Consider the following 15,521-nt stretch of genomic DNA (forward strand, 5'->3'; position numbering starts at 1 on the left):
TCAGTTTGAAGTCTACTGATTACGCTAAATTTGTAATCAATGCTACCACCATGGCTAACTGACCACTGTTGTACCGTTGCCAGATCTTATCACTTCCATATAAATACACCAGAATCGATACATGTTGCCCATAGACTGTTTATAATATTGGACAAAGCCTGAGTGACATCACCACTGGTTACCGCAGGGGGCTTTGGAATCCCGTCAATGGCAGTCTCCATGCTGGAATTGCTGTCTCACCCTAACTTTGAGTCAACCTAATGACAGGCTGAGCGCTGGAGCCTCTGCAGCCCCAGATGGAGGTTTTTGCACTTACGCATAGGCTTAATTTTTCAACACCGGAGGTTGCTGCTCGGTGTTGCCAAGCACCTTTTAATTCTTTCCACTGTAACTTCTACCCTCAAACCTTCTACAGCAGATGTTCAATTCAAGCAAAATATCTTCGGAACATCAGTTGTGTAAAAAAGCAGTTGCACATGAATGACAGCACAGCACAAAAAAACAAACAAAACACTCACATATCACACATCAACATCCAAAGTGCAATCAAAGAGCACTGAGTGAGTGAAGCTTGTAAGCCGTAACAAATGATGCATGACAGATCAGCAATAAATAATGCTAACATGTCTAATATGGCTTGAAAACGCTGCAACCAATGAGGAATACAATGGATGACTGTTGACAGTTGGAGAGCTTATGAATAAGTGGAAAGATCTTTTGTCAAAAGTCAAAAAGGATTTATCAATCTGGTCACCCACATATAGTCAAATCTGGCTCCGGAAAACTAAAATGCCAACAGACAAAATGCCAAATGCCAGAAATAATGGGTGTCATCAACTCGCTGCATCAACCTCTTGCATGCAGTTTATCTTATCTTTTCCTCTCTCGCACAAGGATTGAAGGACGCTTCAAGCAGGCTTTTAACTCAAGGTGCTGATTGGGTCCTCGTTCCAATAAAACGTGGATCCTGACGGTTTGAAACTGCAGAACAAACTGCAGCTCTAAATTGGGAATGTTGAGTGCAGATAAATCACCAAAGGGCATCTTGTACACCTCCTGTGATGTTAATCTGCAGGCGCTGTCGTGGTGTGCTAAGCCCCCATGTTGTACTTTGTGAACAGCTGCATGCCTTGTAAATACTCTTTAACCCAGTTTTGATGACATTTGGCACATAAAACATCCTGCCCAGAGAAACACTGACTACTGAACCAAATATGCCAGGTCCAGTTTGGGGAGAAAATATCCTCTATTGCTTGGAAGGCTGCACTGACTTTCAGTACAGCTCGTGTATTCCAGGCAGCCTGAGAAAGCGGGCATTTTTCAGGCACTGACCTAGCAATCGCCATGTTCCTTTCCAAGTCATTTTTCACCTTGACAGCCGTTACACAGAAATGTTCACAAGCAGAGTGCATGAGAAAGGCAGACAAGGCAGAAACACACACTGTTATAATCCAAAACCTGCTCTGTTCTGTGATGAAGAGATTGTCTGTCTGTGTGTGGCCAAAAAAGTTTATTTAAAGCAGGGAAACACCCCCTTTTTTTTAACCCATCTACTGCTCTCTGTGAATTAAATGTTTAGCTCTATACGGTGTTTCTAATAAAACAGAATGCTTCTGGTTTCTTCATTTTGTTTCTGATCCTTCAGGAGATGCTAGTAGACCCTTTTCAGGGTTAAAATTTACTGTCCTGCATGGATCTTTTTTATGGGTATGAAGCCTTCCCTGTTTATTGACCTGCACCAGAAATTCAATTTGTCATTGCTGCCTGCGGTTATTTATTTCGGACACAGTGTCGTTAATTTTTTACAGCCTTTCGATCCTTTGCTTGTAGGCACTGGACTATTTGTCTGTTTTTTTTTCTTCACTTCAGGTGTTCTTAGACGATTCTATATGTGTTGTCATATTCAAAAGTTCATCACAAGGCAGATTTTGCCTCTAAGGAGTTGTCCTTCATTCATGTTCTCTGGCTGATGTAACTCTTTTGCCTCAGCAGCCATTCTTACGTCTGCTTTTCGATGAAACAGACGCTCAAACCCAGTGAACTTTGGTCTGTGCTGGCCTTCTCCCAGTGGCCTTAATTATAGATCCTTGAACTGTTTCAAGCACTTCTTCTTGTCTGAATAAAAAAATGTAAGCCCAGATGCTTGTTCTACTCTCTCTTGGCTTGGGTCTTTTTTTATCTCTAGTGTTCAGAACACTACTTTTCTACTTGTGTTTCTCATCATCTTGCAGGAAAAATTGACCTCAACATGTTCACTTTTTCTCCTTATATCTCCAAAGGTTCCATCCATGCTGATGATCCCTCATTATCCGTCAGGATCAACCATCATGAAATTGCAATTTATTATATGGCCAGAGCAAATTAAACATATTAACATTATGTAATCTTTTCATGGCAGTCATTATGAGTGACAGTTTAGCTTGACATCAGCAGACACTGAGTTCACATATTTCTATCACCCACTTAAGCTGTCAATCTAACTCGGCGGCTGCAGCAGCAGGAACATTTCTTCCACCACCACCACCACCACCTCCCAGCATCCACCTGCGACCTCTGTGACTGCATACATGCTGTTTCACACTACAGTACACACTCATTATCTACAGTGAATACAAATATTTTTACTTTATACCATTTTACCAGATAGTATACAAGCAATGAATGACTCTCAATCTTTTGACTACAAACATCAGTATAAAATGCAAATATGTCATTAGTAACATAATTATGTTTCTTTACATTAAGGTTTTTTTTTTTTATCCAAACACTGTTGTTGTGCATCACTAATGTTATAAATTACAACTGTGCTGTTCCTGCTATAAGTGGCAACATATTATATGAAGCAGGTCTATAGGTTATGTATTGTTTCACATGAGGAGCATGCACAGACACCACCCTGCTCTCATTTCTGTTAGCCTTTAAACTAATGGCTTAAAAGTGTGATGAAGGAGTCTTTTAAACAGACTCAGCTCTGTATTTGTACTTATTCTCTGTAAAAAAAAATATCTGCATCCACTGGTTGAGATGAGTGACTGAAATGAACCTGACCTGAGCTGTGTAATTATCATACATCTTACTGTTGCACACACAGGCAGCAATTATTTCAGACAAAAGGGGGGCTATATTTAAACTGTGAACAACGAGAAGTTTGTGCTTTTATTTTCACTGAATTAACACTGTTCTATGTGCACAGTGCACAGAAACAATGAATCAACATTTACTTGTTCTGATATGTGCTCAGCTCTAAACCCCCAATGTTACAATAAGATGGATAAACTAGGGTTAGCGTGCCTTGGTTACGAGGGGTTTCACTTTCCTGCTTTAATTGTTCATATCCCCAATTACAGCCCAGCCAAGGACTGTGGTTGCTTATCATGTTGTCCTCCATCCAATTTTTCTTTGCTTGTCTGTTGTGGTTTCTCTTTTTAGTGTTTAAGACATAAAGCGACATAAAAAAACCCACTTATGCTACTTACAACAAAGGAAGTTAAACTTTTCCTCAAGCTCCAGTAGATGTGCTGTGACGCATTTGCTGACATTTTCCACAGCCATGCAATTATCACCATTTTTTGAAGGACTAATCCTTAAACAAGTGTGTTTATATGGCCAATATAGTGTTTGTAATTCTTAAAAGACGACATATGTAAGGACAATGTTGACATATAATAGCCTCATCTCTTCCCTCTGTCAACTTGACTTTGCATCCTTGCAAAGCTTTGTTATAGCCTCTGTGGCTGCTAGCTACCAACAATAATGAAAATGCTCTTTAGCACTAAAGATCCAACATATTATTTAGAAGACTTCTTTGTAGTGACCACAAGTTCCATTTGTAGGCAGAATAAAAGAGGAATATAAGGCATGGCAAAGCAAGTTCATTTATACTAATCTCACATGAAGTATTTCAAGGTGAGAGAGAAGGACAGAGTGAGTGAGTTGTAACAACTGTTCTAACAGGCGCAACACAACTAGCTTAAATATGAGCACCACGTCTATCAAGCACAGTCTGCACACATCCTGAGATGCAGTCTTACAAATGCAGAAAAAAACATGTGTGGGGTTAATGATGTTTGAATACTACCAACAGAAATCACATCAAAAAACATGTTTTCCATCTAAAGTTTAGGAGCCCAAAATGACTGAAGCAAATCACAGTCAAAGTAACATCTCCAAATCATCAACAACTACCTGCAGGCCGACACTTCAACAATAGAAGGGTCCAGAAAAGCTGCAGTGTCTCACTGTGCATACTGCAACATAGATATTACTGCATACACATTGACAGTATATAAAAACACATTCTGAGGCAAGAGTTTCCTTAAGTTAAAAAAAACAAACATATATGAATTAACCAGACATTTGCATTAACAATCTGCACATGGAAAAAGCAAAAATAATAATACAAATGATATGCAAATTCAGCCAGCAAATAGGAAAAACACATGTAAATAAGCCAGCAGGCTATTAATGATGTCTTACCACCGTCTGATGATTGACCTGAATGACTTCATCTCCAGCATGGATTTTCTTACAGCGGTCAGCTAGGGACTGATGGATACACAGTGAAGAAGAGTCATTAGCTGCTGCTCACTGTAATACAACAACCTCACTCTACATAATACACATATTATATATTACACAAAAAAAGGCCTGTACTCACTCCTTCTGTTGTCCCAGTGATGACATGCAAACCATCATAAGTTGATTTGATGTACATTCCCTGTGGGAGGATAACAGGGGTATCAATTATAACATTACACAGCAAACTCTGACAACACACTCGTTTAGAATAATGCAACTCAGCTCAGCCACGCAGCCGTTTGCAGAGCAGATCAGGGTCATAGCTTATCTGCAAATCTAGATGTTTGTTTTAATCAGCTTGGATTGGAAGGAATTTCAATTAATCTCACTCTTTCCTAACAAGCAGTGAAAGATGTCTGTGTTTTTCAATCTGATCTTAGATTTGCATGTTCAGGAAAAAAAAAGTGAAAAACCCTGCAGGAAGGTTCTTGAATATCTAATAGATGTACTTTTGGAAAACAAGCAAAGCACAATCTGATTTTATGCCACGTGGTAGTTCCCACTCATATCGTCCCTCAAGCACAAGAGTCAAACATGAAGGATTATTTATCGAAAGGAAATCGGGTTGGTTTGTTGCAGGAAAAGTTTTCACTAAAAAGGGTCCAAAGTGTACCACAAAGACAAAAAAACACACACACACACACTCTCTCTCTCTCTCGCTCTCTCTCTCTCTCTCTCTCTCTGTCTCTCACCCAGACACACCATCACAAAAACAATTGCATGAGTACTCGCTTTCTTACACACAAACACACAGATACACAGAAGCAGCATGCCAGTCTTCAAGTGGAGGGTAAGAGGTTTATTTATAGGCCACTCGGCCCACTGTTGTGTTCAGGTTTCACTGAACGGATGAGAGAACTTCCATGTCCCCTGCTGGCATGTGTGTGTAGGGGGGGGGAGGCAGGAAAGGGGGTTGGGGCTTTTTATTGTGGCCCCGAGCAGGGCGCTCGTGCCTGAGTGTAGGTCAGTGTAAAGATGGAGTCCAACAAAGGGCTGATGGTTATACAGTGTATACCAAGTGTCTTAACTGCTTCTACTGTAAACAACGTTACCTTGTTTGTACAAACATTACGAACAGAGACTGTGATTTGTTGCTTGGAACTGTTAACATCTAAGTATTTTGTATTTTGCTCATTTCTAGCAGGGCAGCATTTTGTTTTCATGTTGCTTTTTGACGACTGACTCATATGCCCACGAGCTCAGCGAAGCCCAGTTTTGGGACAGCTGCAGTGAAGTCTCATATTTACTGGAGAGTATAGCAGCTGTACATAGTGTTTATTCTATACTTAAACATTCTCCTTCGTCCAACAGATGAAATGATACACATGCTTCAGTTTAAAGAAATGTTTAAAGAAAATAAGCAGCCACATCTCTCAAGAAAAAACACAAACAAAACTTCTTTGTGTTGACAACATTAACATGAGACATAATGGCTTGTTTCTGAAGGAATGATACAAATTTCTCAACGCAGTGAGTGAGCACAACCAATAGAAGTCGCTACGCCTACATTGTTCAGGCTGAGTTCACCTGTAGGGGTAAATGAGCTAATTTATTTTTTATGTAATAAAGGTCAACCAACCCTTTAAGTAACAGGCCTGGTACAGAAGCCGTCATGGTGTTTGAATCATAGAAGAAAGAATCAAAACTGTGATATAACTCCAAGAAATAAAGTAGAAAGAGTTAGTACAGCCAGGTGTGGGGCAGCTGCGTTTTGCAATAAGCAAGAAACATGCTGCAAGATAGTTTGCTGATGCTCGATTTGAATCCAAAAGAAGTCAATATGCTGTCAAAGTCATGCTGTTTTCATCTCTGAGTTGTTTTCCACCACCATCACCAGCAACAGCAGCAGCAGCAGTAAAATGATTAGTATGAACATTGTACTTTACTTTTTAGAAGCCTTGTCTCGTGTGTTCATTTCACCAAACCTGGAAAACAATATAACACCTTCATTCTTTTCTACTACAATAAACTGTGTAAAGATAGAAGGACACGGAGAGAGCCTGCTTATATGCAGGAGCGTCATGTGTTGGGTTGGCTGTTGGGTTTGTGTGCTTCTCACAGATTGTTGTGTTTACCAGGAAGAAGAAGGATATGTGCAGACTGACGCTGTTGAGTAAAGAAAAGCCAGCGGCATCATTTTTGGGAGTTTGGTTCACAGGAGCGACACAACATGTCTCTGAATGAGTATCTCCATAGATTTGATTATAACAAAAAAAAATCCTTATTATTATCAGGTTACAAGCTATCTGGATACTGTTGGGGTTTTATTCACAATTTAAATACTGCAAGAACTTCAGGGATAATTTACATGAAATGTTGTAATACTTAGAAGTTATAGTAAATGTGCTCGGCCATATTGAGAATCGAGTGTTAACATGTAACCTAGTATGAGCAATAACTACTGAAAATATGGATTATTGTATGATAATTATCTGCTGTTATTTTAGTTTTTATATGAATTACCCATACCAAAAGCTCTTAATGTTTCATCTTTTTAATTTGAATGACTGATTTTATCCTCAACAACTGAATGACTAATGAGAAACGTTCAAACGATTAGAGTTGCTCTTTAAGTCTGGCTTAGTATTTTGTCTTACCAGTCCTTCTGTTGATTTGATGTTGGCGAGCTGCACGACCTCCAGATGTGCAGCCTGGGACACCATGGGGTCAGACGACAGGGAGATGATGTGGTCACACACTCCGGACAAAGTTTTACACTATGAGGGGACATATATATATATATTGTGGATGAATACAACCTGAAAGAGTGTGCAGATTTCAGTGTCTCTTAAAGTTGATGAAGGATTCAAAAAGTCAACAACTCACCACATGCAAGATTTTGTTTTCTGTTTCATACACCGAGCAGTCCTGGGGAACATTCAGAGAGCACTGTTACCTCAAGAGAACGTGTCAAAATGGAGTTATTATTGGCATTTCTGCTGTAGGTGGATATAAGCAAAAACCGAGCAGCTTGGCACCTATAACCCCCAACACTCCCACACAGCCATGCACAAACAAAAAACAAATGAATCACCACTGCGGAGGCATGTCCCTCTCTTTCTCCCTTTCTCTCTCTCTCTCTCTCTCTCTCTCTGACAGTCTTCCTCTCTCGGTCTTCTTTTCTCTCCTGATCGCCCTCTTTCACGCCCACCTTCAATTTTTCCCACTTACATTTTTCTCTTAACTCCACATAAACATTATTCTCTGTAGAGCGAGAGAGAGAGATCCTAGAAACGACTCAGTGCTGCTGTTATTTTCTGGTCATCCAGGGTGATCCAGAGCTTACTGTGATTGTCAGCATCGACAGGCTACAGAAAATGTCAAAATCTGAGCTGTGATAAGTTGCTGCATATTTAGTTTGAAAACATCCTGACATGTATTTCTTTGGCTGTGAGAAGTCGTGCTTGAATGTCAGCACAAAATGATGAAATCCACTTGAAATACTTCTTATAATGACTGATGGTTTAAATTTATGAAACTAGAATAATAAAGGCTGATGTTTCTTTGATTTCATCTCAGCACTGAGCTGGCCTTAAGAAGTTATCTGTTAATGTTAATGACAGTTTAACAATTATACTCTTTGCAGAACTGAATTGTACATACATGACTTAAAACCAAGACATATTATACGTTATCTTGGCATCACTAAAACACTTTCTTTTGTCCTGTATTTGACAACTACTTGGTAACTACAGAATGTTTTAAAATGGATGTACCTGTTGCACGATTGTAGTGAGCTCAAGACACAGCTGGATGACGTTGTTTCTGGTCACGGAGTAATCTGCCACCGCAGCAAAAGGAGATCTGAAAAAGAAGGAGCACCTGGAATGAACCATTAGATCATTCTTCCTCTGAGACTAAATCATTGGTAAAAAAAAGTGGGAACATGGCTAAACACACAATGTCTACCTACTACAAGACATAAATAGAAGAGTTAGTGTGTGTAAAGTCAGATTTCAGAGAACTATTTGAATGCTCCTTGCATACACAGTATAACAAATAAAATACGAAACAACATGAACGCAGCTACAAATAAGGACATTAAACAGTGACACTCATCAGAGAATTATAAGCCAAGACCGTGTGAAGGTTAAATACACACAGCCTACAGTTCACATTCAATTTTTAATTTCCACAACTCTCTCCCAAATTAAGCATGCCTCCAGAGTCAGAGACTACAGAGTGTAATTCTGTCAACTACGACGCCTTCAAACATGAAGATGAAACATTTGATACTGAATTTCAATAAGTGTCGATGTGTTGGATTATGTAGATGACGATTTTTGGGAATGAAACAGTGATTCGCTTTATTTCTTTTGAATGCTGTCTGCTTTGAACTTCCGTATTCAGCAAAGACACACACACACACACACACACACACAAATACACACACACAAATACACACACACAAATACACACACAAACACTAGCAGACGCAAACACATTGGCAGAATCCCACAGAGAAGGAAGGGATAAAGCAACATATAAATAGACTTGCTCAGTGCCTTTTTGGCCATCTTGTCAAATTCTCCTTATATAAGGCCTTTACTCATCTGTTCTTGTCAGCTCATTGGGTATGGACATGACATAAAGACAAAACGGGTCTATATGTGCTAAAAACACAGTGAAATCCCTGAAAACACACTACAGGAACCAGTGAGTGATGCAAGTTCAAAATACTGACTCATTCCTTTAAAAAGACTTTTATATATATTTAATTGGACCAAAATGCAAGATTATCACTTTTGTTATCAGCGTTTATGTATTTAGAGGATTGCACTTTAGGGCCTGGGAAACTTTTATCAAAATTTGACGCCATATTTGACAAAATCAGCTCTGCTACTGTAGCATTGTAGGTCAGAAATGATCATGATAATTTGGAGATGGAACGTCCGGCAAAAAAACTTGAATTCATGAATTCTGTGGAAAAAAACCCTGTTAGTTTTTTGTTCAATTGGGGGCATCATATGCGTCTGTTGTGAACATGTGTACAAATCTGTCTACACATGCTTTTAAAAGCATAGGTACTTCTTTTTGCAATTCTCACCTGTCCAGCCACGCCAAAAGGCTTTTGGCCGCAGCGATCAGGTCGACCACGGAGGTGAGAAAGTCGTTGGGCAGCTTGCGCGTGGCTCGGCCGTCATAATGTCCGCTGCGCCGCCTGCCTGTGATGAAGTTCTGCAGGTTCTTGGCAGATGCGTTGAGCTTGTGAGAGAGCGTCTTCAGATTCTCAGTCTCCAGCCCGTAATTCTAAGGGAGAGAGGAGAGAGGAGAGTAAATTCACTTTGTTTGACCAGTTTGTCTCTGTTTGTTTTAAAGCAATGCCTTCCAAGAATTTCTGCAGTGTGGCGCTTCTCTGTAAATAAAAGAGCACTGACAGAAGAGCCAACCTTGTGTCACTACAGAGGATGCTGCTCATATGAGAAACGAGTGAGGAGGACTGAAACCAGTGACCCATCCACCCATCCTGCTCCCCTCCAGCTGTTACTTTGCATGTGCAGAGAAAGAACAACACTCATTATCCTGAACACAGAACTGCACGTGGAGGCCTGTGGGCGTTGTCACGTCACACTTTCTTGGGAAAGCACGGCAGTAGCGCCACTAATCATATTTAATACAGCAGCGCCGGAGAGACTTTCAACTAAATCCCAGTTACATAAGGAGCTTTGGGGCTGAAACCCCCCCCACCACCACCCCTCGTGCGGCGGTGTGGGATGAGAGGACTTTAGATTCAGATTGCATCTGTGACCTCGGTCCAGTAAAGCTCCGTCCTCTCTGTCTATGTTTCTCTCTAACACATCTTCATCTCTTTGCCACCCTCTCTTCATCACGTCTACTTCTCATACATCCTGTTGCTTCTTATATATATATAAACAGTCTAAATGTTCAGCTTTAATACCACTTTAAAAGTATATTTTAAATTCATTCATCTTTTAAGTTAAGTTTCAAACAAAAATACCAAATAGTGGCTGATTTCAGCATATAATAAAATATAACAAGAGGATAGGCTGTCTTTTTCTGTTTCATTTTGTCATATCAAATATTTAGTGACGTCATATCAGGCTTTTATCACAGCAGGCATTTCACCCTTTTTTCTGACATTTCATCTAACAAAAGACCATTGACAAATAAGCTGCAGATTCTTCAATAAATATATGTTAGTTAGTTTGTTAGTTTTAACCCCTTTTGATAAATATAGTCAACTTTCACAACTAACAAACCACGACATCAGAGAAATATAACGGGGCAATGAATAATTAAAGAAAAGGTTTCCAGATTGACAATGCAAAAAAATTATCTCTCCAACCGCTTATGTGCATCCATATTTAAAAAAAAAAACTTCTAATACTGATATGCATAATACAAGGAGCTTACAATGTCCAGTCACATGTTCAACGTTATGTGCACTGTATTTCTTTCTGTGAAAAAGCAAAACTACATGTGCAACATTTGCATCATGTGCTCTTTTTCTTTTCTTCAGTTTTTTTTTCTGCTGCTGCTTAAAAATGTTCCTGTTGTGGTATAAGGACAGGGTAATCTTAGGGGAAAAGGGGAATATTTATCAACAAGTGGAATAATATGAAAAATCTGATAAATGCTATTCTCTTGGAGAAAAAAAGCTCCATCCTAAACCGTTTTTTTTTTGTTCAGGATGTTGTATGTACTCATTCATTTTAACATTGTATGTACATAATGTATGAGGATTTACTCTGCTTCACAGGGGAAAAGTGTGTCCTGAACTGGAAGTTACAACACAACAGTTTCTCTCACGTAGTTCGGATCCTGCCGACCTGAATCGCTTGGTGACACAGATCTGAGGCTGCTGATTTGTTACTGTATTAATATTAGCCTTCCACTGTTTTCTGCAGCATGTTAACTCAATCATCAGAGATGCAGTACGCCGTGCTGACACACACAAAACTTGTTTGTTTTCTGAGAAAAGAGCAGAAATCAGTTCCAGAGGAGTCTTTAATCCATGTCAGCACTAATGACAGCACGGAGGCTCGCCTGTAGAGTCAATCCCAGCCAGATTATTAACTCTGATAGACTTGCTGTGATGTTTGAAAAATTTGTGAAATTCAATCAGTTTCCCTGTTGTGAAGTTTGAACCCTTTTAATATCTTTGAAAATATTGTGTTAATTTCGACAAAACACCAAATATTCACTCATTTCTAAAAACATCTTTGACTGATTAAGAGACTTTGTTTAAGATAACTTTATACAGAAATACATTCAATAAATAATTATCTAAAGAGTCCGTCTTTCAGGAACTAAATAATTGTGTGTTATAGTTTGTTTACAGTAAATATTTTGTTGAGTCAGTTTTTAAGTGCTTGACAAGATGAGGACGCCCAAAATGTGGGATTAATGTTTCATCTAACACTAGTGCTCTGGGACTTTTTGAAGTGAAAACACGGTTTTGTGGGAAGACAGAGTGAGAAGTGTGGACTGACCAGAGCGCACAATAAGTCCACAGCCTCCAGGATGAGCTCCTGGTGGCCAATCCTGGACACTCCCAGATCCTCCAGCTCCTGGTGGGTGATCCGCAGCAGCTGGTCCCCCCCTACTTTCTCCTTCTCGAAGGTTTTGATGTACTGCTGCAGGCAGTCATCCAGGCCTGAGAAAAACCACACAGGGACGACAGGAAAACTTTTAGTACAGCACAACAACAAGGTGAAAGTCTTATTTCCTGGTAGCATCACACTTCCCGATTTTTCTCATCTATTTGCATAATGTGTTCTGATGGAGCTGTTTTTCTCACCAGAATCTGTGCTGTAAAATCTCTGAAGTGTGAGCACAGGTTGTATTTTGTTATGTCCCAAAGTGTGAAACAGTCTGTGTGTCAGAGAAGAAAAACTGACAGGTCCCCCCCTCCTCAACAGTCCTGAGGTGCATTTAAAACTAAAAAGGGATGTTGTGCGTCTGCGCTTGGCTTGTTTTACATCTCTCACTGCAGCAGCAGGTGTGAAGTCGCTCAGTGAAGCAGTTGATGAAGAGCAGCAGAGTAAAACAAACTGACTGATTCCGCAACCCCCGTCTGAGTCGGTGGTTTGCACCGTTTAAGCTGAGGTTTGAAACTATAGGAACTATGCTAACATATACATCAATATAGTGTGCAAACACCAGGACCTCATGCAAAAGAATACAATCTTAAACAAGAGCATCACAAACGACGTCGATGGATTTTAAACTGATTCCTTTTGTGTCACCAGACAAACTCTACACACGTGGTCGTGTTTATTTCAGAAGAACTCTTTATGTGCTAATGGCACCATGTTCTCCCTTTACAGATGAAACCATGTTCATACCACATACATTGTGTGCTGTTACAAACACCTAAAAAGCCGCTTATTTTCATTTACATGTATTAATTAATAATCAACCATCCACACCTCATCCACGAAAACATTTACAGACTAACAGTAATGGGGTTTAATGTAGTCTAATGAGTGGTGACTGGTAAGCAGCACAGTAAATTCATTTATTTAATCATTTAATCATTCAATACTTTTCATTTTGGGCAGTTTACTTCTTTTAAAATGATAGTTAATCTGATATTTAAAAAAATTCTAATAGACTAGGTATTATTTGTATCATTCCAGCTTTCACTCATTGATACACATATAGCTGGATGTCACCAGTAAGTGCTCTGAATGCTAACCTGCTATCCTTTTACCATCAGAGACACAGAAAGTAGCCTTTGTGAGGCTTTTCTATACACCCGGTCTGTTTCCATCTTCTCAGTGGGAGAGTGGGAGAGGACACACACACACACACACACACACACACACACACACACACACACACACACACACACACACACACACACACACACACACACACACAAACACGGACAACCCTTTGCTCATCTCTCCTTTTCATTGCTGTGGACCAATCATGTACATGTGCCTCAGTGCTGTGTCTGAACCTGATCAGGCATTCAGACCGGGTTCAGCTGGCAGCCAAGCGGTGGAGAGGAAACATAGGGAGTTTAGCGGTTTTGCATAAAACTTAAAGGCTGAACTAATCCGCCTCTTTACTTAGTTAATTGAGACTCATTATGTCAATGAAGTATTCCCCATGTTTCCATAGAAACCATCAAGCAAAGGGTTTTTGGCAGGGAATCTCTCTCTGACTGCAGGAGCAAATAAAGAAATAAGCAAAGAGAGGGCATGGTCCACAAAGTGACTGCTGCTTTTTTTGATTCAAAAACTCCCACAGAATTTTACATTTCACATCATATCACTCACATCAAAGAATGAGACAGCTCTATAGACTGACATGCTTTTTGTATGAATGCTTAAGTTTGATGATTCCCCCCTCTGAAAACGAAATGCCTTATCTTATTTCATAGCATCATTTCCCAGAAAGCCCTTTTCGGTTGGAGTCTATTTCACTGATTGCACTAGGTAATCTCCGCTGCATCAATTTTCCTGTCCATTTCATGCTCGGCTCAGATTATCAGACAGGATGAAGAGAAATTAAAAGCGCAGCTCTGACACACCCTGATCTCCAAGCTCGATAATCCACTGGTAATGTGAGGTAAGAGAGACGTTTAAGACTGTTAGCATTGTAAGAAAGGATTTATGCTAATCTGACCTGTCACTGATCACTGTGAGTGTGTGTGTGTGTGTGTGTGTGTGTGTGTGTGTGTGTGTGAGGGTTGGTGTGCATGAAAAAGCACAAATATGAAACTGATATACTTTTTTTTTTTAAACATGAATTATGATAATGCATGAAGTCAGGAAGAGAACAGAGATTATACTAAGCCTGAGCATTTGGTCTGTGCTTCAAAAAACACATCAAATTTATAAAACAATTCCAAAATGCAACAATCATGTGTTTTCTCAGCTACCATGAAAAAAAAAAAAAAAACTCATCAAAGCTGGATTTCTTTCTCTTTTGTGTTGACAATCTCCTCTTTAAAGCAGCTTTGTCACAGCTGGGAAAGGGCGTCTTGCTCAAACAAAACACTACCCAAGAGGAGGATGGGGATAGGGGGGTTGGAGAGCGGGAATGTGGGAAGGTCACAGGGTGCCCCTGTTTGGCCTCTAGTGACATCACAGAGGGGTTAAGCTAATAATGGAACTCTATAACGGCAAAACGGTGCCAGTCTTTAGGAGCAGAGAAGGGATGTAAAATAAGAATGAAACCCCCCCCTCCTCCTCCTCCTTCCTCCTCCTCTCCTCCCCCTCAGTGTCTCCCAGTGCCACTCTGTCCCTCACTTTAAATTACCATTACCGGGCTCTGGGCGCAGAATCGTCTCTGCTCCACTTGTCAGATGTGGGACGCTGAAGAGCCCTCTCTCTCATATCCAATCTCCGCTTCTCGCTGCCTGCCTTTCTCACTCGTGCTCGCAGCTTATTTACACATCTTCACAGAGCTCCTGTGAACTGTTGTGGCCGTTCTGTCTTCGCTTTTTCTCCACATCCTGTCACCCCTGAGTCTCCTTTGTGTTTATAAATCCTCCATGAAGCTGTTCACTTTGCATTTTCTGTCAAAAACAACCCGTGTTTCCAGGATTCAGGTACAATTTGTAACACACGACTGAGACTCAGAGAGGTTTGATCTTTGCCATCACACTATGTCTGAGCCAGCAGAAAAGGGCCTTCAGGCTTAGAGTTATGAGTAAGGATATGTGTGTGTTTGTGGGTGTGTTCGTGTTTGTTGAGGCAGTAAAGATGTGTGTTTCATCCAGAGCATCTCTAAAGGGCTTTGGCCTGACATGTGAGCATGCGGCTCTATACGAAACAACGTACAAAAAAAACAGTTACAGCACTTTAAACAAACAGATAAACATGCAGACTGTGAACGCATTCCCCCTCCTGAGCTGAACACTTCCCCTTACGGTTTGTATTTGATAGCAGCAGACTAACCGTGGTAATTACTTTGCAATGCAAACAGACAAAATAATGAGTTATCTTTGCCCTGGAAGTCTCCTG

General features: G+C 40.2%; 1 protein-coding gene across 6 annotated transcripts in view; it reads right to left on the bottom strand.

Moving 5' to 3' along the window:
• The window catches only part of LOC132988208 (connector enhancer of kinase suppressor of ras 2-like), a 32,326-nt gene that overhangs the window by 15,300 nt on the left and 1,505 nt on the right, over positions 1-15,521 (bottom strand). For 3 of the 6 annotated variants that reach the window (XM_061055450.1, XM_061055448.1, XM_061055447.1), the window contains exons 2-8: positions 12,033-12,196; positions 9,626-9,828; positions 8,295-8,382; positions 7,405-7,446; positions 7,176-7,295; positions 4,658-4,717; positions 4,477-4,545 (exon numbers count right to left, since the gene is read on the bottom strand). In XM_061055450.1, coding sequence (XP_060911433.1) covers positions 4,477-4,545; positions 4,658-4,717; positions 7,176-7,295; positions 7,405-7,446; positions 8,295-8,382; positions 9,626-9,828; positions 12,033-12,196 — 746 coding nt within the window. Of the gene's footprint in view, positions 1-4,476; positions 4,546-4,657; positions 4,718-7,175; positions 7,296-7,404; positions 7,447-8,294; positions 8,401-9,625; positions 9,829-12,032; positions 12,197-15,521 lie in introns of all 6 variants that reach the window. The other 3 variants (XM_061055446.1, XM_061055445.1, XM_061055444.1) reach the window with 1 other exon arrangement.

This window comes from Labrus mixtus, chromosome 14 (assembly GCF_963584025.1).
Source record: "Labrus mixtus chromosome 14, fLabMix1.1, whole genome shotgun sequence".
NCBI lineage: Eukaryota > Metazoa > Chordata > Actinopteri > Labriformes > Labridae > Labrus > Labrus mixtus.